At 34.7% G+C, this 21,134-nt stretch overlaps 1 protein-coding gene across 2 annotated transcripts in view; it reads left to right on the top strand.

Annotated features, from left to right (window-relative positions):
• Nucleotides 1-9,687: 9,687 nt before the first annotated feature.
• LOC139482392 (uncharacterized) overlaps nt 9,688-21,134 on the top strand; it is a 51,216-nt gene continuing 39,769 nt past the window's right edge. Inside the window, exons 1-4 of one of the 2 annotated variants that reach the window (XM_071266281.1) lie at nt 9,688-9,996; nt 13,998-14,722; nt 15,276-15,335; nt 16,289-16,390. In XM_071266281.1, coding sequence (XP_071122382.1) covers nt 14,084-14,722; nt 15,276-15,335; nt 16,289-16,390 — 801 coding nt within the window. In that variant the 5' untranslated portion in view covers nt 9,688-9,996; nt 13,998-14,083. The remainder of the gene's footprint in view (nt 9,997-13,997; nt 14,723-15,275; nt 15,336-16,288; nt 16,391-21,134) is intronic. The other variant, XM_071266282.1, reaches the window with a different exon arrangement.

The following is a 21,134-nucleotide window of genomic DNA, read 5'->3' as shown; positions in this document are numbered from 1 at the left end:
CGGAGATTTCTCGGAAACAATACAGTCATGCCACCAAAATCTACTAGAACACGTGGGCGTGGTGGTAGGGGTTGATGTAGAGGCAGAGGGAGCAAAGTATGAACGCCATACTAAACTCCAAATAGTACACAAGAAACTAAAATTAAAAATAGTACAAGACTAACAAAGGCCAGAGGCTCCTGACTTGGGACAGGCGCAAAAATAGTGGGGTTAAACATGTTTGTGAGATCTCAACCCTCCCCCTATACCTCTAGCTAATGAAGAAAGGTAGACGCAGAACAATACGCACATTAAAATTCAGTTCAAGATAAGTCCGAGTCTGATGTCAGAAGATCTGACTAAAGAAAATAAACAAAATGACAATAATACATAAATAACAACAGACTACTAGCAGTTAACTGATATGCCAGCTCCAGACTTCAATTAATCTGATACTATACACATAAGTAGTATAATACTTGTCATCAAGAGATGTCGGAACGACCAATCAAACCTTAATTACAACCTATTGCTGGTCCATAAAGCTCAAATGACGATATTTTAGTGAACGATAGCAGAGATGGCACAGATGTGTCAATATATATAGGAAGATGTGGTATGAGTGCCAATGAGACAACTCTCCATCAACGTAAAAATCTATAAAAGTAAACCATTATAGGCCAAGGTACGGCCTTCAATACGGAGCCTTGGCTCACACCGAACAGCACGCTATAAAGGGCCCAAAAAAATACTAATGTTAAACCATTTAAACGGGAAAAACCAACGGTCTATTCTATATAAAAGCGAGAAGCATTGTTGAGCCGTTAAAGCAAATGGATAAATACATTCAGAAAAACAAAATCTAGGGAGTTTTTTTATATATTTTATTTGAAAATGACAATAAAAATGATGGTCGTAGTGTGAACGTAGTAAGGTCGCGAGAAGAGCGTGATGAGGACGGCAAGGGCGTGCTAGAATCGTACTATGGTCGTGAACAGCGTGGTAAAGTCGTAGTGGAAGCGTAGTTGGGTCGCGGTGATAACGTGATGGTCGTAGTAAGGTCGTGATAACGTCGCTGTGAGATCGTAGCGCAATCTCTCCGAATAGAATCACGCTTTCGCTACGCTCTCGCTACGCTCTCGCTACGATTGTACAGCGACCTCTGCGATCTTAGTGCGCTCTCACTACGCTTCTACTACGACCTTATTTCGCCACGACCACACCACGATTGTTTTGAACATGTTCAAAGTTGGCCAAGCTCTTCACGATCTTGAAGACCTCACCACGACCGTGGTACGACCTTACTGCGACCTACACGATCGTACCACGATCATCAAAATTTGCATTTTTTTCACAGATCGTAGTGCGATCGTGGCCTAGTGGGACTAGGGTATAATGTCCCAGTCCCACTAGACCACGATCGCACCACGCTCGCCGCGTTCTTAAATTTATTCAAATCGTGGTAAGGTCGCGGTATGATACCGCAGTCCCACTAGGCCACGATCGCACTACGATCTGTGAAAAAAATACAAATTTTGATGATCGTAGTACGATCGTGTAGATCACAGTAAGGTCATATCACGGTCTTGGTGAGGTATTCAAGATCGTGATGAACGTGGCCAACTTTGAACATATTCAAAACAATCGAAGTGCGGTCGTTGCGAAATCAGGTCGTAGAAGAAGCGTAGTGAAAGTGCACTAATGTCGTGATAACATCACAAAGGTCGCTGTACCATCGTAGCGAGAGCGTATCGAAAGCGTGATTCTATTCGGAAGGACTGCACTACGATCTGACAGCGATGTTATTACGACCTCACGTTCTCACCGCGACACAACTAGCTTCCACTTAGACTATACCACGTTTACACCACGCTGTTCAAGACCGTAGTACGATTCTAGCACGCTCTTGTCGTCCTCATCACGCTCTTCTTATGACCTGACTACGTTCATACTACGACTATCATTCTCATTGTCATTTTTACATACAATATATTATATGTCTCCAGGTTTTTTTTGTCTGTATGTAGTTCTTGTCCATTTTCTCTAATGCGGGGTTCACACATTGCCGATTATTGCTCCCGTTTGAGATCAGACAGCGATACGACACGAAAAGTGAAAAAGTTGGATTAGTATCCTCAATTATCTGGAATGTCCTATTATTGTCTGAACGCAGTCGTTTTAGTTCGTAACAGATTCCTACTGGTCGGGAAAGGTCCGAATAGTTCGGCAAAGCACCCCGACAGTTAGGAGCATCCCGTAACATTCGGGGAAACTCAGCCGATTTTGTCTAGTCGGATTAAAATCGTGTCTATGTCGTGACAGATTCTGCTGTATCGGATCGAGTTCCTAACAATGTTCTGTGTATTCGGGACGGTGTTCTGTGGAACGGGAATGATCTGGAGAAATTTTTCATTGCTGTTTTTCTGCCGATTGAGTCCAGATTGGATCCAGATCTTGTCGATTGCGAACCGTTTTTGCCGAAACCATTCCGAAATAGTCCCTTTATTAATTCTAAATTCGCCAATGATACCCACGTCAGAGTCCGAACAATTACAGAATACAATACGACTGAGACCAGACAAAGCCGTTTGCAATGCGATAGAGCGGGCCGGGATAGGATTACGTTCCGAAAGTACCTGATCATCCCGAGTATGCCGACAGTTTTCGAACGGATAACTTCCGTCAGCGTCGGTTCACTGTCTTGTCACTATCTGATCTCTGTCGGATTACATTCGGTAGAATCGGGACGCAGTCGTGACAGATTCGGTCGAATTTTACCTGGCGAAAGATACAAATCGGATTAGAAGCGGATTTAGAACGGGATTATCGGGATAAATTCGCTTGGAAACGATTGAATATCGACGCTTCCTGAACAACATTTGATTTTCCATCCACGATTCATAGGATCTTGATCAGATTTTTAACAAATTTTAATCGGGAATTGTTCTGCCAAGGACGGCAGTAAAAATCGTGAATGTGTGACCCCAGCTTAATGGCTCAACCATGCTTCTCGTTTTTATAGATTAGACCGTTGGTTTTCCCGATTGAATGGTTTACATTATTTAGTTTGGGGGCCCTTTATAGCTTGCTATTCGGTGTGAGCCAATGCTCCGTGTTGAAGGCCGTACCTTGGCTTATAATGGTTTAATTTTATAAATTGTATAATACTTTGATTGAGAATTGTCTCATTGGCACTCATACCACGTCTTTACTATATCTTATAACACATATGTGTCATCTCTGCTATCCTTCATTAAAATATCGTCATTCGAGCTTGATGGACTAGCAAAAGGTTGTAATTTAGGTTGTTTTGGTCGGTCCGAAATATCTGTTTGATCAGGATTCGTTACTATCACTGCTCCCTCTGCTCTACATTAACCCCTACAACCACGCCCACGTGTTCTATAAGATTTTGGTGGCATGACTGTATTGTTTCCGAGAGATCTTGTATGCTTAGTTAGGTCGCAGAATAAGCGCGGTGATAACGTTTTATAATCGTAGCGGGGTCGTTGTAGAAGCGTAATGAGGACGTAGTAGCATCATGAAAGCAACGAAAATCTACATTTTCATGCCGCTCATACCACGACCTCACCACCATCTGAATTTATTTTAGATCGCGATGGTCTAGTGGAACTGTGGCTTTAGCAGCATGAAAATGTTGATTTTCGTTTATTTCACGATGCTACTACGTCCTCAATATGCTTCTACAACGATCTTGCAACGATTATACCACGTTCTCATCACTCTTTTTCTACGATTATCATGATCTTACTACGCTCATCCATTCTCACTACGACCACACCACAAGTTATCCGATTGCACCACAAACTTACCAAGCTTCTACTGCGATTATAGCACGTCCTTACCACGATTATACTACGTGCATACCGCGATCTTACTACGTTCTTAACAATAACGTCAACATTGTGTTCTATATAAACACTGTTCCATTCCTCATATTTCTGATTTATAATACGGAAATTTCTTGGAAACAACACAGCCATGCATCAAAATCTACCAGCAGAACACGTGGGCGTGGTGATATGAGTAGATGTAGAGGCAGAGGGAGCTCTAACGAATCCTGCGGTGCGATCGTGGTCTAGTGGGACTGGGGCTTTAACCTTGAGAGCTTTTATATATTTTATGTGAAAATGACAATGAGCATGATGGTCGTAGTATGAACGTAGTCAGGTCTAAAGAAGAGCGTAATCAGGACGGCATTATAGAGATTTTCTGATTAAATAAATAAAGTTGCCGATCCGGTACATGAATAGATCGGTTAAAAAGCATTTTTTTTTATAATTTTAATTAGATTGGAAAAGCTTAATACGAGGGTTGGAAATTGAGAGCACAAAAAGGGGGAGGGGTTTGTTCCACAGGGAAATTTTTTATCTATCATTTTATCACACCGATTTAAAACTGCTTCCATTTCTTCCATTTTCATTCAATCACGTAAAGGTGTTCATAAATAAAACGTCCGTCAAAAATATCCGCGTTCGTTTTTTTCCGACAATTTCCGTTATTGACTTCCCGATTTTTACTACATCATCATAATGATAAAACCACTGAACATAAAGTTGAACGAACCGAATATAATACAAATGCTTTTACTGAACATAATGAATACTCTACTGAATATAAAGAAACCGGGACTACTGAAGGTATTACATAATGTACTGCAAATAATATTGAATCTACTGAACATAATGTCGAAAGTACTGAACATAATGAAAATTGTACTGAACATAATGAAAAATGTACTGAACATAATGAAAAATGTACTGAATATAACGTCAGAAGTACCGAACATAATTTAAATACCACTGCATATAATAATGAAACTACTGAACATAATAACCAAAGCACCGAATATAATGTAAAAACTACTGAACATAATGTAATAACTACTGGACATAATAGTATATCTTTTGAACATACTATACATACTACTGAACATAATGCATAAAGCACCGAACATATTAAACAATCAACATCAGGAGACAGTCATGGCGTTCCATAGCATTGGAGTGCTAGAATCTTCCTATGCATGGTCTCGAACAGCGTGGTGTAAACGTGGTATAGTCGTAGTGGAAGCGTAGTTCGGTCGCGTTGAGAACGTGATGGTCGTAGCAAGGTCGTAATAACGTCGCTATAAGATCGAAGCGCAGTCTCTACGAATATAATCACGCTTTTGCTACGCTCTTGCTACGATGGTATTGCGACCTTTTCGATCTTACCACGACCTTACTGCGCCCTCACTACGCTTCTACTACGACCTGATTTCGGCACGACCATACCACCATTGTTTTGAACATGTTCAAAGTTGTCCACGCTCATCACGATCTTGAAGACCTCATCACGACCGTGATACGACCTTACTGCGATCTACACAATCGCACTACGATCGTCAACATTTTCATTTGTTTTCACAGATCGTAGTTCGGTCGTGGCCTAGTGGGACTGCGGTATATAGGACAAGTTGTGAATGAAGCACAGCTAATGCGTAAGTAGCACACTCCTGTATATAAAGTCCGAAAAGTGTGAACAAGCACGAGAATAACTAATCAATTGAGACATGTAGTTGGACCCCCCCCCCCCCCATTTTGTCCTAGGTTATGACCCCCCCCCCCATTTTGTCCTAGGTTATGACCCCCCTTTTTTTAAATGGCTCAATCCACCCCTGTTATAACTGGATCTAACAACTATGTAAATATTACTCAAGTCGTCAACCTTATCTTGGGTTTTGAAGTATTAACGAGACTTTAAATTATTTTGAATGAAAGTATACTGTTCCAAATTAAGAATATTGCATTCCGGATTTATTGTGTGTTCAATATGTATTTTTTTTTATCATAAATAACCGAAATTTTGTATTTGCATCATGATCAAACGCGCGTTTCGTCTATAAAAAAAATCATTTGTACAGAGCTTCACTGAGGAGTCTTATGTAGACGAAACGCCCGCCTGGCGTATTAAATTATAATCCTGGTACCTTTGATGACTTCCTTCATCTGTGACGGTCGATTAAAAAAAGGTTAAAAAGGCAAAAATAAAGTACTAAGTTGGCGAGCATTGAGGACTATAAATTCCTAAAAGTTTTGCAAAAAACAGCTTAGGTAATCGATTCTTGATGTAGAAAAGCCAGGTAATCTATAATTATGACCATATCAATGATAATTTAATGTCAATTCAGATACCCTCGTGGAATAACAACTTCACCAGCAGTAGCATCGACCTAGTTGTTGTAAATAGAGTAATACATGATAAGAATAGCTTTATTGAATTTCTTTTCGAACAGCGGTATACTACTATTGCCTTTTTTAGAACATACTCACCCCTTCTCGTCCAATGAAAAGTCAGTTTTTAGCCCTCTAATTTTCATAGTACATGGTTTTCCATGCACTATGAAATGCTATACATGAATAACTTTTCATTGTCAGTTAATTATGAAAGTGAACTCTTAATAGTTGCACTAACGAAGTGTTCAATCCCCTAAGGCATTTTCCGGCTTGGGAAAATAGCCTACTGATTAAAGATGAAAGAGCAAAGATTAAAATAATTTTTTTTTTAATTTTGCAAAATTTCATGCATTTTCTAATGAAACACATATATAGAATACACCCAAAAAAAATTGGTAAGGATAAATAAAATGATATTTATTTAATTTATATACTATGTATACCTTACATTTGAGAGAATTATTTTCTTTTTCTTTCAAAAATACACAATGCCAGACTGCTGATATATAAAGCAAAGGATTGTTTTCGGAGAAACACAATACATTTAAATTTATCAATAAAAAGTAAGCATTTAATGTTGAATGGTCTGAATTCAAATATTCATACAGAGAGTTTTATATTTATAAAAAACAATCAAATTTCAAAAAGGGGATTTTCATAGCATTGTATTGGTTTTTAAAATTAAAAAAATCTAAAGATATAAACATATTAAGTATTAAATTTTACCTGAAGCAGAAGAAAAACAATTTATCCTTCACAAACTATGTCAGTGCTATTTCAATTCATCCATTGAAATGATCACTACCTATGTTTTATATTTAGTTCATTATAAAAAGTGAACTCTTATTTAGGTTTGAATATTACAATGGGAAAAGATAGTTGTGTAAGGTCACTCGAAAGTGTGAATATGTTCTAAATTGGTCAGACAATACTTGGTCATGTTTTATGAAGATTTAAGCCCTCGGCTTCGCCTTGGGCTTAAATCTTCATAAAACATGACCAAGTATTGTCTAACCTATAATTGGTTCTTGCTGGATGGTACGTATTGGGTGATAGATCCATGCAAGTGTACGATTGACCTGCATGCATGACTGATGTTAAAGGATTAACTAATTGACTGATTAATCTTTGAGCAGGAAAGGTTTACCTGGTTGATTTTAGTTCTAGGTATATGGGTTATTATACCTGGTTAATTTATAGTAGGGTCGATCAGGTATTAGGGTGCATAGTTTGAAATAAGATCCTCTGGAAAAGGTAAACCTGATGATTTATGTCAACACAGAAGTGCTGACTGCTGGGCTAGTGATACCCTCGGGGAATAAAAACTTAACCAGCAGTGGCATTGCGCCTGTTCCAAGCAGGGGCCTCTGGCCTTTGTTAGACTTGTAAATTTTTTAAATTTTAGGTTCTTGTTTAATTTCCAAATTAATTGTACACAAGAAAAAATAATACAAGACTAACAAAGGCCAGAGGCTTATGACTTAGGACAGGCGCAAAAATACGATGGGGTTAAACATGTTTATGAGGTCTCAACCCTCTCCCTTTATCTCTAGCCAATATAGAAAAGTAAACGCATAACAATACGCACATTAATAATCAGTTCAAGAGAAGTCCGAGTCTGGTGTCAGAAGATGTAACCAAAGAAAATAAACAAAATGACAATAATACATAGATAACAACAGACTACTAGCAGTTAACTGACATGCCAGCTCCAGACTTCAATTAAACCGATTGAAAGATTATGATTTCATCATATAAATATCAGGCACAATCCTTCCCGTTAGGGGTTTAGTATCATACCATCATAACATATATGAGAAGAACATAACCCGTGTCATGCCAACAAATGGTTTTAGAATAAATGTGTTTAGTTCCGATGCAAAGACCCTATAAGTGAATCAATATCAACGCCAAAATATGCAATCTTTAATGACCTGACAACAGTATCGTAACTATATCCCTTCTTAATAAGCCTATTTAAAGGTTTTGTTAGTTTCTAAGGTGAATACTGACATTTTTGTGCTTTATAAGAATATTTCCACAAAAAATTGGATGTGAAATACCTGAACGTATAAGAAGTCTGCATGTTGAGCTACATTTACGAATGATGTCCGTATACCGATGTTAAAATTTAGTAAATGTTTTGACTAGTTTGTGATATCGAAAAACCTGGTGTAATAATTTTTCAGTAATACTTAAATTTCTCTCGTTAAAATCTAAAACAATGTTACATACACGAGCGAATCGTACAAGTTGAGATATATCAAAACACATTCCAGATCTAAAACTTGTACAATTAACTTGCGGTCATCGTGAACGTCTCCTCACCCCTATACCCCTATACCCCCAATTCGATGTCACAGTGTATATATATATACCATCGAAAAATGAATTCAAAATTGAAAAGAGAAAAGAGAACTTGAAGTTTAACCGTTAATAATAACCATTTTACGTAAATCGGAATAAATAAATATTCATAGCAATGATAATAATAATAATAAAAATAAAAAAAAGTAAACTGAATTTTGCAAGGTTTTTTTCATACTTACATGTATGCGGAATTATCTCTTTTACTATCTCAGTATTGATCCTGTCACTTGTTTTTCTTCTATAGTATTGTTTTGAGTTCTGTAATTTTAATTTTGTTACATGAATGTTAAAATGATCTAGTATTGCTGTACCAGAGACATATATACGTCTAAAATCACGGTCAATGCTACCTAGGACTATTGTATTATACTGTATACTTATAGTGAGACTCGACATACCCGTAGCCAGGGGGGGTTCGGGGGGTTCGTCGAACCCCCCCTTGAAAACAAATAAGCACTATTAAAGTCAATGTTCTGTTTGAATTGTGACTGTTAAAGTCGAGTTTGTGAGTCAAACGAACCCCCTCTTGGAAATTCCTGGCTACGGGCCTGCTCGAATATCAGTACTATAGCATGTATAGTCTCAGGTTTTGGCCTGGAAAACTGAAGTAGTTCGTTTGATTCAAGGTTTGATTCATTTCAATATTAAAAAAACACTGCACTTTTTTGATAAAGGAATCGATTAAAATATTGTGACCAATAGATCAATATATTATAACTATAAAGATAGAATCCGTTAAACTGTTTCCTTTATAGGCCAAAACAAAATAATGTATGTGTTCCGCTAACCCTATACCTAAACCTATCCTAACTTTTAGTGCCTATCTTAACACTTTTTATGTAATTTTGGAATAAGCACAGAAAGTCAGACTGATTCGCTAGTAGTGATTTTTTTATAGGATCTTTTATCAGCTGAAAAATGTTTGTAAAATTAAAAAAGTGATTATCATATTGCCTATATGCCTACCTACCCTATTTTTCCCAGGGCGTCAGCAGAAAAACATAAAAAAGTTTTGACATATTGGCGACCTGAAAGCAAGAACTGCAACTTATTCCTTTTTCCTTTTATTTTACATGTACTGGATAGTCTTCCCTTTCCCGTATTTTTATTTTTGAAATTGGGGAAACACCTAAAATTGCCTCAAGTTATTTATAGTTAATAAAATGTCAGATATGACTGCATTAACAATCGCATTGAATAGAAACAGCAAGCCATAGCTGATATGCGAGCACAGTGACAATGTGAACAAAGCTGCGATATTTATTATGTGATATGCGTACGTTGCTGACAGGTGCTTGGAGTTTAGCGATACCAGTTGCAGGAACATTAATGATCAACTTCCGGTTATTTGAATGTGAAGAATACGAATGTTTTGATGTTTGGTGCGTCCTAAATATGTACAATAAAGGTAAAAAGGTTTACTATTACTTAGACTTTGATAGCGTTTAATAATTGCATTACTACAATTACAACAAAACAAACGTTTTCAATGACTAACGACCTCATCCGTATGCTATGTGTCTGTCACCAGACCAGTTTGTCCCCACACACGCTTGTGCATTTTTTTTTTAGATAAATGAATTGATATAGGTCATTGAGTTTATACAGAGAAAATATATGCATGTTCTGTTTATCTTCAGTTTGAGCTTATACAGAGCCAAGGGACAAATTCTTGCCCAGGCTACATTGAAATTATCTCCCTTTGCAAACAAAAAATAAGGAATAGATCTATATGATAATGAGGTGCTGAAATTGAAATATAATGAAAAACTGCGAACATTATAGAATATTGTAAAAATATTCTGATTGCAAAAGAGAACAATGTCGAGCAGCAAATATAAATTATAAAGTCTTGGAAGGCCATTTATCATGCATTGTTTATGTCATTTATTTATGACCTCGAATGACCGAATAACACTGTTTATATCCGAAAAACACTTGTAATGACCGAATAACACTTGGAATTTCAATATCTATAGCACATATTGGTGACTTTTAATCATTGATTATTAAAAAAATTAGTATATATGTATATTATCGATGTATTTTATAACTTCTATAATACTAAAATTACGAGGTCCAATTTGTCAGCCGTCATCACGTAAAAACGACGAATCAAAGAATTCAACTTTATATACAACTAATATAGTACAAAGGTGTAGATTAAAAATTACACCACTCCAGGCCCTTTTGTTTTCCACGTAATTAATATTGCCAATAATTAGGAAGTTCCGGGTCGAGTCCAATACCGATACCAATAGTATAATCACCTGTTATATGTACCTATAACTTATTTGTATGTTCCGCATCTGACAGGCGCACCACCAAACGGTGTATTCAGGATTAATATGCTATATACACGGGTCAAAATCACAGGGTTGACACTTAACTAAATTGTCAAATTGTTACCTATTTATTGTAGTATTTTAATCCGTAAGACTTTCTAAGATAACAATATGAATACTAAAAATCTGGACTAAAAAATAAGTTTCAATTTGTTAGCGGGCATGACATAAAACAGCGAATCAAAGAATTCAACTTTATTTATAACTAATATAGGACAATGCTGTTGATTAAAAAATACTCCATTCCAGGACCTTTTGTTTTCCAAATAATTAATATTACCAATAATTGATAAGTTCCAGTTCGACGGGGTTCAAACAGAAAGATTTGAAAGCAGAGAAAATTGTGTATCTTATAATCGGCATGACTTTATCAGATGACAGTACTAATACTAAAATAAGGCTTGCGCATAGTTATATACTACTTTAATTCAGTCACGGACCCACGATATCACGGGTGTGTTCTAGTATAAATGATTTACAGAAAGCAGATAAGTTCATAAAAGATCAAGGATGACGATTGTGTATTTTTAACCATTTTTCCTAAATCTTGGTAATCTTTTACAAAAATCTTCTCCTCAAAAACTGCTGGGCCAAATTAAATCAAACTTGGCCACAATCATTATTTGGGTATCTAGTTTAACATGTTTAAAAAACTAGACCTGCCAACCAACCAACATGACCAAGATGGCCACCCAGCTGGCTAAAAATAGAACATACATTGTAGTGGTAAAATGCAGATTTTGGCTTATACATGTATCTCAAAAACCAAAGCATTTAGAGCAAATCTGAAAGGGGTTGTTAGGTTGCTACCCCTGAATTGGTAATTTTAAGGAAATTTTGCTGTTTTTTGGTTGTTATCTTTAATATTGTTATAGATAGAGATAAACTGTAAACAGCAATAATGTACAGCAAAGTAAGACCTAAAAATAAGTCAACATGACCAAAATGGTCAATTGACCCGCTAAGGAGTTAGTGACAGTCAGGGATATAACTCTATAGGGCCGAAAAATATATAATCTGAGTGTCTGGTAACCCGACCGACCCTAATTTTTAGCCCGACCCTAATTTTTTTAATGGATCATTCAAAAAAAAAAAAAACGGTAGCAACCGACCCTGTTTTTTGACACAGGCTTCTGTTAACATGGTTAATCAACATAATAATTTATCTAACTTGCTTCTACTGGCACAGAAATCCAGTAAAACATTTTGTTAATGTCAAAAGGTATTCCAATTAGGTTAAAATCCAAGAAATTTGCACAGCATGTGCTTCAAAAACATCGCAAATGGCCAACTTCCAGTATTTGAAACTAATTATGGACTCGGACTTGGGGAAAACCATGATCATGATGATAATTTTCCAGATTTCGTTTACAATGTCAAAAAAAAAGAAAAGAATTCCGACCTACTGACCCTATTTTTCAAAATCAAAAATCTGTGATAACATATGTATGTTACATGTTTCAAGGGGACATTATACATCATTAGTTTAATTAAAATGTATAAAAGTTTTATTGATATTATTTTTGTCTATATGTATACTTAATTATTGAAAGATATAACAGTTCATAGTTTGCTAATTTTGCATAGTACACCTCTATGTTATTACAGAAAAAATATGCCTGTAAAAACTAAAGGGTGTTATCACAGCTTCTCTATATCACTTCAAAGCATTTGCTCAGACATACATCATGCTTAATTACAATGTATTTTAATTTATTGTAAGAAATAATGACCAGACCATGTAAATAGGTTCTGCACAAAATTCTCAGTAATTCCCAAGTGTCTTATATAATAGGTTACATTCCTTTAATAACCTAGCCTTGTTATCACAGCTAAGTTTCTCCCTTAAATAGCCTCGTCTCATTGATTTACCATGGTTAATCAAAAATGTATTCATTTAGTTAAATAATTAGTTATCAAGGCTATGCATTTAGTTTCTGCGCAAAGCCTCAAGAGTTCCCTAGAGCCCACTATAAATGAAATAATTTTACAAATTAACAAACATATATATGTTATTACAGATTTAGAAAATTCAATGAATAAAGAGTAGACAACTCATGAAAGTATCTGTAATAACATATGCAAGTTATTTTCTGTAATAACGTTAACCCTATAGAGTTATATCTCTGACTGATTGATTGCCCTTTATAGCCAATTTTTAACAATTTTCATAAAATTTGTAAATTTTTACCAACATTTTCCACTCTAACTACAGGGCCAAGTTCATAATAGATAGAGATAATTGTAGCAACAAGAATGTTCAGTAAAGTAAGATCTACAAACACATCACCATCACCAAAACACAATTTTGTCATGAATCCATCTGTGTCCTTTGTTTAATATTCACATAGACCAACAGGTCATTCACTAAGAGGCGGTACCCGGTATTTTTACCCTCTTATGCTACTGATAAGTACCGCCTAAATTCAGGAATTTTTATATAAGATGTTCATTGAATACATTGAAAAGTACCACCTACAAATACGAATGTACCGGTCAACATGAAAGATAATGAAACCCCTGGACCAAGGTGAGTTACACAGGCTCTTTGGAGCCTCTAGTTGTAGTTTCATGAAACTGACAAGTACATGTACAGGGCTTACACTACTTTAGAATCATAGGGAGAAGTGACTTCTCTTTCTGAAACTGATAGGGAGAAGTGGTGAGATTTGAAAGAGAAGTGCTCCTATTCTACAATGCTTGGATTTTATTATAGTATAAAAGGGCATATATATGTGAATAATGTTCTTTTTATATTGTTCAATTCATATCTGAGTATACAATTAAAGTAACAGTTCAAATTCAAAGTTGGTGAAGTTTAGGTTCTTGTGAGAAACTACCAACTAAATATCTAGCACTAAAAAGATTATTTTTTTATGTCAAAAAGCATGAAAAGGTGAAGAAATAATGATATATATTAATTACAATTTAATTAAAAACTAACTTATGTATGAAATTCAGTGATGTATACAAAATGTTGGGTACTGAATTACAAAACTGGACAGATCATAAAAAGATATGCATTTTAAATCATTAATGATTAATTTATTTGTTTTTTTTTTAGATGGACACGTGCCACCCCTTTGAATGTTTGGTAGGATTTTGTGATACAGACTAAAACAATTGACCGTATAAGGACGAAGATCAAAGATGACGATTGTTGAAAAGGTCAACAGTGCCACTCAAAAACAACAACCTGTAGAAAAAACCTCTGAAATTAAAGTGACAAGCTCCAGTGAGAAACAAATGGAAGGCCAGTCCTCTGGGAAAGATGTTGTTAAGGATAAAGATGACAAAAATAAATCTGCTAATAACGTCAATACCGGACCTGTTAAAGACATAAGGGTTTTAAATCTTACAAAGAAAATATTTTCATCCTTTCCTATTAAAAGTGAGGAGCAAGATTCAGAAGACCCAACAGGCGTTTGTCCAGACAAGGGCAGTGGGTCAGTAGAAAATAAGGACACAGAAGTTATGTTGTATATTTCTCCCGAGGGGGACTTATACAGTGCCAGTCAGTTAGAAAAACATGATGAAGACATAGACAAAAAATCATTGTTAAAAGAAGATGGTGTCGTTTATTTTATAAAACCTTTAAAAGATGAGGAACTTTGTGATCTTATTTTGGAATATTTAGACTTAATCAAACAGGAGCCAAAAGGTTTATTTACTTTAGACATTGCTGGAAGTTTAATGAGGACAGGTAATAAACAGGATGTTAAATCAGAATCACAGAGTATGCACATAATGGATGCAGCCGTTGATCAGAGTACTTCAAGCACATCACAGGTAAATGAGGCCCTAATTATGGACAGATTATAGCAGAGTAAATGAGGCCCTAATTATTTCACTAAAGCTTAGAAATAGTATACCTTAAAGTTTGTTGGGTCATTTTTCAATAAGTACTATACATGTTAAAGTCAAAGTTTCTCTCCAATTGAATCATCAATCATGTCAACATGGTCAATGTAAAATAAATATGTAAAATAAAAAAAAAATCCCTACATGTACATGTACAATGTACCTACCTACCCTATTTGTTTCAAAGATGTTTTAGGAAACACACATATTATTTTATTTGGCCTTACCTCCATGTGGAATGCTAAAAACTAAAAACATGGAAAAGTGAAGGCAGAGAATTCAAATCATTCCAAAAAAATGGTAAACAGGGCCTAACTTAACACGAGGAAAACAAGAGCCTAATCTTTCTACATGTATATATGTGCATGTACATATAAGGCAATAAAAACTATCATTTGAAATAAACCAATGATCTGACTTTTTGTTAAAATATAAAGACTTGTTATAATGAAGGGAGATAATTATGTAACATTTTTTTCAGCAAGGGGAAGTAATTGTGAAAGAGGAACCAGAAGAAATGGAGGAAGAAGAAGAAGATGAGGTATTTTAGCACTGTATACAAGTTATAACGATTAACTAAATAATCTGTTTGACAGATCACATACTGTATTTGTAATCAAACCTTTGACCTTTGACCTTTGGATGGTTCGGGGTTTTGTTAGGCTCCCTTGCAACCTGGAGTCTCATTTATTATGATCTTTTAAATGTACAAAACAGAGAATTTGATCAGTTTCAGACTGTATAAAGTGCTGAAAAATGACCTGGTGACCTGAGACATACATGTATGTTAAACATGACCTTGTGACCTACATATGTATGAGGATAGATACCCTACTTTAGCCCTGTCTAACATCATGAACATACTGACTTTATTTTAACACAAAATCGAGGGTAACAAAAACACATGAAAAAGTAATATTCTCTATGTGTGTACTGCAAGATAATTTTTTGGAGATGTTTATGTTGATAAAGCATGAAGAGATCAGCAGTACAAGCTCAGCCAATCAGAGTTAAAAATTCAGTAAGTTCCTTTTTTGACCTTTTAACTTTTCCATCCGTTGTGAAATATGAATGTTCTCTACAGAGTTCGTTTACATTTTCTTTGCATTTCTTCACATAAAGAAAACCATGATTTAAAAAAGTGACTGAGTTAAAGTTACAATTTGTATAAACAATGGATGAAAATTGTGCACATGTTTGATGTTTCTTATTTTGGTCGCTCCTACTATCAGAGTACCAGGATGTCTAACCACAGATTAGATGCCTGTCGAAAAATTATACAATTCATACTCAAAAGTCGGTAATATGAAAAAAATCTATTGAACAACTGTTAATCATGATCATTTTAAACCAATGCAAGGGAAAAATGAATTCAGTCATGCAGGTAATTATATTTTAATATTTTCAAATCCACAGTTTATAGAAGCAGCCACAGTTCCATGAATATTTTTACCCATAATCCATCACTTTAATGGTTAATTTTGTATTGAACAGGATGATATTGAGCAGCTACAGAGCTTACAGAGTGGTGGAGGTTTAACTGGGCAATTGAGAGTTAAAGTATTGCAGTCTCTGTATAACAAATCTAGATTCCAGGTAGGTGTTAACCTATGAATGTAGGAGGATACACTAGAAAAACCAAAGAGCTATCAAGCCCGCTTACTGCCTATGATGCCTGTCAACAGCTATTATTATTGACTAGATCGATTTTATAGACGTTCTACATTCAAAATAGCTGTCGTATTTCAAAGTTGCTGTCAATCAGTTATTTTTGCCGTCTGCAGTTAAAATCGTCTTTCCGCTCGGCAGATTTGACCTTTACCTTTTAATCCCTCTGATACCATCAGATAACGACGGCCCTTTAACAGACGTCCGTTTAATTAATTATAAGAAGTTAAATCTCGCGATCGATATCGTGAACGTTAACGTTGTTAAAGTTATTACAATAACTATATAAGTAATGTTTATATGTGGTATTTCTTTCAAATTAATACAATTATCATGAATGCAAATTTTAATATTTAAGATTTAAAATTAACCGCTCAAAAGAATTGAAAAAGTCACATTTGTTCTTTATATTCTTAATTACCACAAGTAAACATCGTCCAAAGCTTATGAGTTGTTTTCAAAAGCAGACCTACCTGAGTTTAATTCACATCAAAGGAAACCACCTTAATTAGTAGGAGCGGCTATTTGTCAATTTCAATGACAGTGTAATAAAAAAAAGTTGTATAATGAAGGAATGTTGAAATAGTTAATTGATTTATATAAATTAACATTATTGAAAGGATTCATATTGCTGAAATCGTACATTTAATCATACGTTTAATATAAAGATATTCAATTGAAAAACTTAGTATCATTATTAACAATTTTTTTTCTGTTGCTTTAGGTACACATATAGGTATGTGCGCATTTTACAGGCACGCGATTTTTTTTATGAAAGTGTTTTTTAACATTTCATAATTCGGATTCAAACATCAGATTTGAGTGAATTATATAGACCGAATAACCTAAATATTGCAATAAATCACGTGCCTGATATTTCTCTTTTACAATTGTTTGATTTTTTAATTTGAAATTGTTTACGTTGACTAACAGTATCGTTTTATGATAGAACAGAGCAGACTTGTCTTTATTCGACTAACATTATTTTATTCTGTTTAGATTAGAATGCATGTATATGTAGCGTACAATATTCAAAAGTATTACCGAATATAATACGGAGATGTTCATGTGAATGAATAATTAGTTAGTGTATTTTCCTAGGAAAACATCTTCAATCAGATGCAATCAAATAAAGTTAATATATTACATGCTTTCTTTTCCCTAATTGGTTATTAGAAGCCGAGATGTCAATTTATCAAATTTTATGTCAGAGGCTCACAGTTTACAGACATAAAAAATTGAGAATGGAAATCGTGAGAAATATAAATATTTTAAACTCTATGATTTCCACAAAGAAGTCTACACGAGAAACCTATTTTATACTGAAATATTACAGATATCTTTTCAAACTCCTTCATACACGTATATGCTTTCTATAGTTCTACTATCATAGTATGCACGTTGTATTACTTGCTTTAATAATTATTTACTTGAATCTTGCCGGAAAACTCTATTGTTAAAATCTATTCATCGCCTCTTTGGTCAAGACGAGTATAATATCCATGAAGAGAAGTACACGAAATAAACAGAAACTGTTTATATTACTTAATTGTTTGTGAAAAAGGTTTTAAACGTAATGCGACATTCCCGGTATTTGTTTTGATATATAAAAAACACCCCCCCCCCAAAAAAAAAAAAAAAACATGCCCCACCTACACCCACATTTGATTGGTCCGTGTAACAATATATACTATTATTGCTTATTTCTAATTGGATCAATTTGATGTGGAGGTGTGAACGATAGACTATACAATACACACTTTCAATTAACAAAACGACAGCGTAAAAGGTGTCTAGCCGTTAAAAACTTCAGTCTTCATCACTTCCGAAAAGAAAGATAGAATTTAGTCATTCCTCAGAATGCGATTATAACATAATGCTTATCAAACACTAACTGCAAAGAATAATAGTCCAACAACCTTATGTATAAAGGAAAAGTACCAATTAATAGAGAAAATGGACTAAAAATTAAAAGTTTCCAGAAAGACGGGCCTACAATAAATGTTAAATAAGTATGCAATTGTGTGTCATGTAGTCAAGCATACATAAATCGATGGCCTGTATTTTTTTACTATGCACATATTGTTTTATTTTTCAACCAAAACCGACGTGTGTATTGCTGTTAAATAAACTTTCGTCACCTCAGAATGTATTTTGCATTCTCACACCATTCACGTATATTCTTCAATCATGTTACAATAATCAGTGAAGTTTATGTTCAGTTACCAAGCGTAAACAAATCAAATGTGATTATGATCCAGAGTATTTGGACCGTATGCGTATAATCGTACGGTCCGACCATACGCGTACGGTCGGACCGTATGAGTATACGCGTACGGTCCAGTACGAGCTGATCATACATGTTGTTGGATCATATGGGTTAAATTTAAACAAACCTTATCACAATCTTTATTTTTAGTTTTACAAATTGATATTATTTGTATTATTGTTCCGAATCCTAGTTTGGTACTCTCGCCTACAGTGACACTTGCTACCACAAGTAACGTAATTTCGGAATTTCTCGCTACATTGGTGACCTTCTGCTGTTGTTTTTTCTATGGTTGTGTTGTTGTCTCTTTGACACATTCCCCATTTCCATTCTCAATTTTATTAATATTTTTTTTAACATTTACATGTTTGCAGATCATGCATGTTCCTTTGAATTTGCATTTTTTTTGTAAAGTTGCTAAATATTAAAAAAAATGTCCTCCTACATTGTGTTTACTTCCGAAATCTTCATAATTCAATTAATGTATTACTGATCGACATGCTAAATACAAGAGATTAACATATTTAATTAGCGTGACTTTTTTGAATAGTTAAAATGTACAGTTTTTATTTCAATTACAATTGAACTTTTTTATATTAATTTGAGAGTTAAGTTATGCTGATCTGTTATACGCATTTGTAACTAATACTTGACTAATTTCTTAATTTTAGTCAGACACATTCCCCATTTCCATAATACAATACAATCCTACATAAACGTACAATGAAGGAAAGAAGGAGAAAACAAACAAGATAGAGACGGCAGAAAAGAAAAAACTTGACACGGTCCGAGCGTATGAGTATTTTCAAAAAGTATGCATACGGTCCACATTGTACGCGTACAGTCCAAAAACTCATACTGTCTGGAACAATTATACTGTGATGCCTTTTTAACGTTTAATGGATAGAGGAAATAGACAAAAGGAGAAAGAAAAAAAGTTAACATAAACTTTTGTCAGGCGGTTTATGTCGGACAATGTTTGGTTTCTACTTCTATCTAGTTGCTGTGGAAATCAGTTGTCGTGGTAAAATAAAGACTTGTAACCTTGAGCGATGAACTCAGGGCGGATTTACCGATGGGCCCAGTTCATGTCACACAAAAAAATATAATATAATTTTATTGCTTCTGTATCTTCTCATCTAGAGCAGAAATTAACCACTCTTTAACTGGCAGTTAATTAATACCAGCGTCCACATGATCTATGTAAACTCACCAGAGGGTGCCTTCGGCTGTTGTTTGCTCTATGGTCGGGTGGTTGTCGCTTTGACATATTCCCCATTTCCTTTCTCAATTTTACCTGTGTGTAATGTCTCTTTGCAAAAGCTTTGGTGTAAAATACATGTACATGTTGATTTGAACAGTAAGAATACAATTTGTATTTGTTTATAATACAATACAGATAAAGATCGACTACCAAGTGAAACTTCTGATCTGTGTTTTAATGAATAGGTACAAATATATGTGTAATGTCGAACGTCGTATTTCTCTTATTTTCGAGAACAATTTTCAATTTATTTTACAACTGTCTCCCCTCTTTCTTCCCGGTCCAGTAAAAATAAATTGACATTTCCTCATAAATAATCATTAATAAAATGTATTTTATTTTCAGAAGATCTAATTTGTAACACAATCTTGGACTTATACATTTCTCTTAAAGCCCAAGCATACAGTTATATTTTATGTTTCTAAATTACCATGCACAACATACATGCATGAGGATATGAATAGGTCATCATTTATAAGGATTTGAAGGTATTTACAGATATAAGAAAAATGTGCCAACAAGTAAGTCTGGGAGCGATACCAAAACAATATAGATAATAGAATAGAGGTGATGAACTATAAAGAGCATAATGATTGGTCATGGATAGTGCTTGGTTGTTCAACGTCCAGTGGCAGATATTTGATATATGTTAAGGACGATTATAATAACGATCAATTGGCAGGAAAATATTAAGATAAATAGTATAACGAAATAAAAAAAGATATAGAAATATAGAAACGATTTATGGTGTCCCCAGACAACGAGATTCTGGATCCGCTCCTGTGTCAGAACAATTACTGACCATACATTATCCTTTTTGGTGATAATCAGCCGATTGAGCGATTTATTTTTTAAAATACAACTGCGGGCATCAATTCGTAAATAAACAAGATCTTATATATTATTTATTCTAAAATAAATAAATTATTGAATATTTTTCTGTCATTCTAAAAAAAACCAACACTCAATGTACAAAATTGGTGTCCGAAAAAAGACGACTTCAAGAACATTTACAGATCATCGTATGCATACGAGTGACAGGCGTGGTGACAGGTCAGTCCCGTCTAATGTACAGTACAAGTCCAGTTTTTAATTAAAAATACAAATATACATATTGGAATTTCATGACTGCCTTTTCA

The sequence above is a fragment of the Mytilus edulis genome, chromosome 7 (genome assembly GCF_963676685.1).
Source record: "Mytilus edulis chromosome 7, xbMytEdul2.2, whole genome shotgun sequence".
In the NCBI taxonomy this organism is placed as follows: domain Eukaryota; kingdom Metazoa; phylum Mollusca; class Bivalvia; order Mytilida; family Mytilidae; genus Mytilus; species Mytilus edulis.
This window is presented reverse-complemented; position numbering and strand designations above follow the sequence as displayed.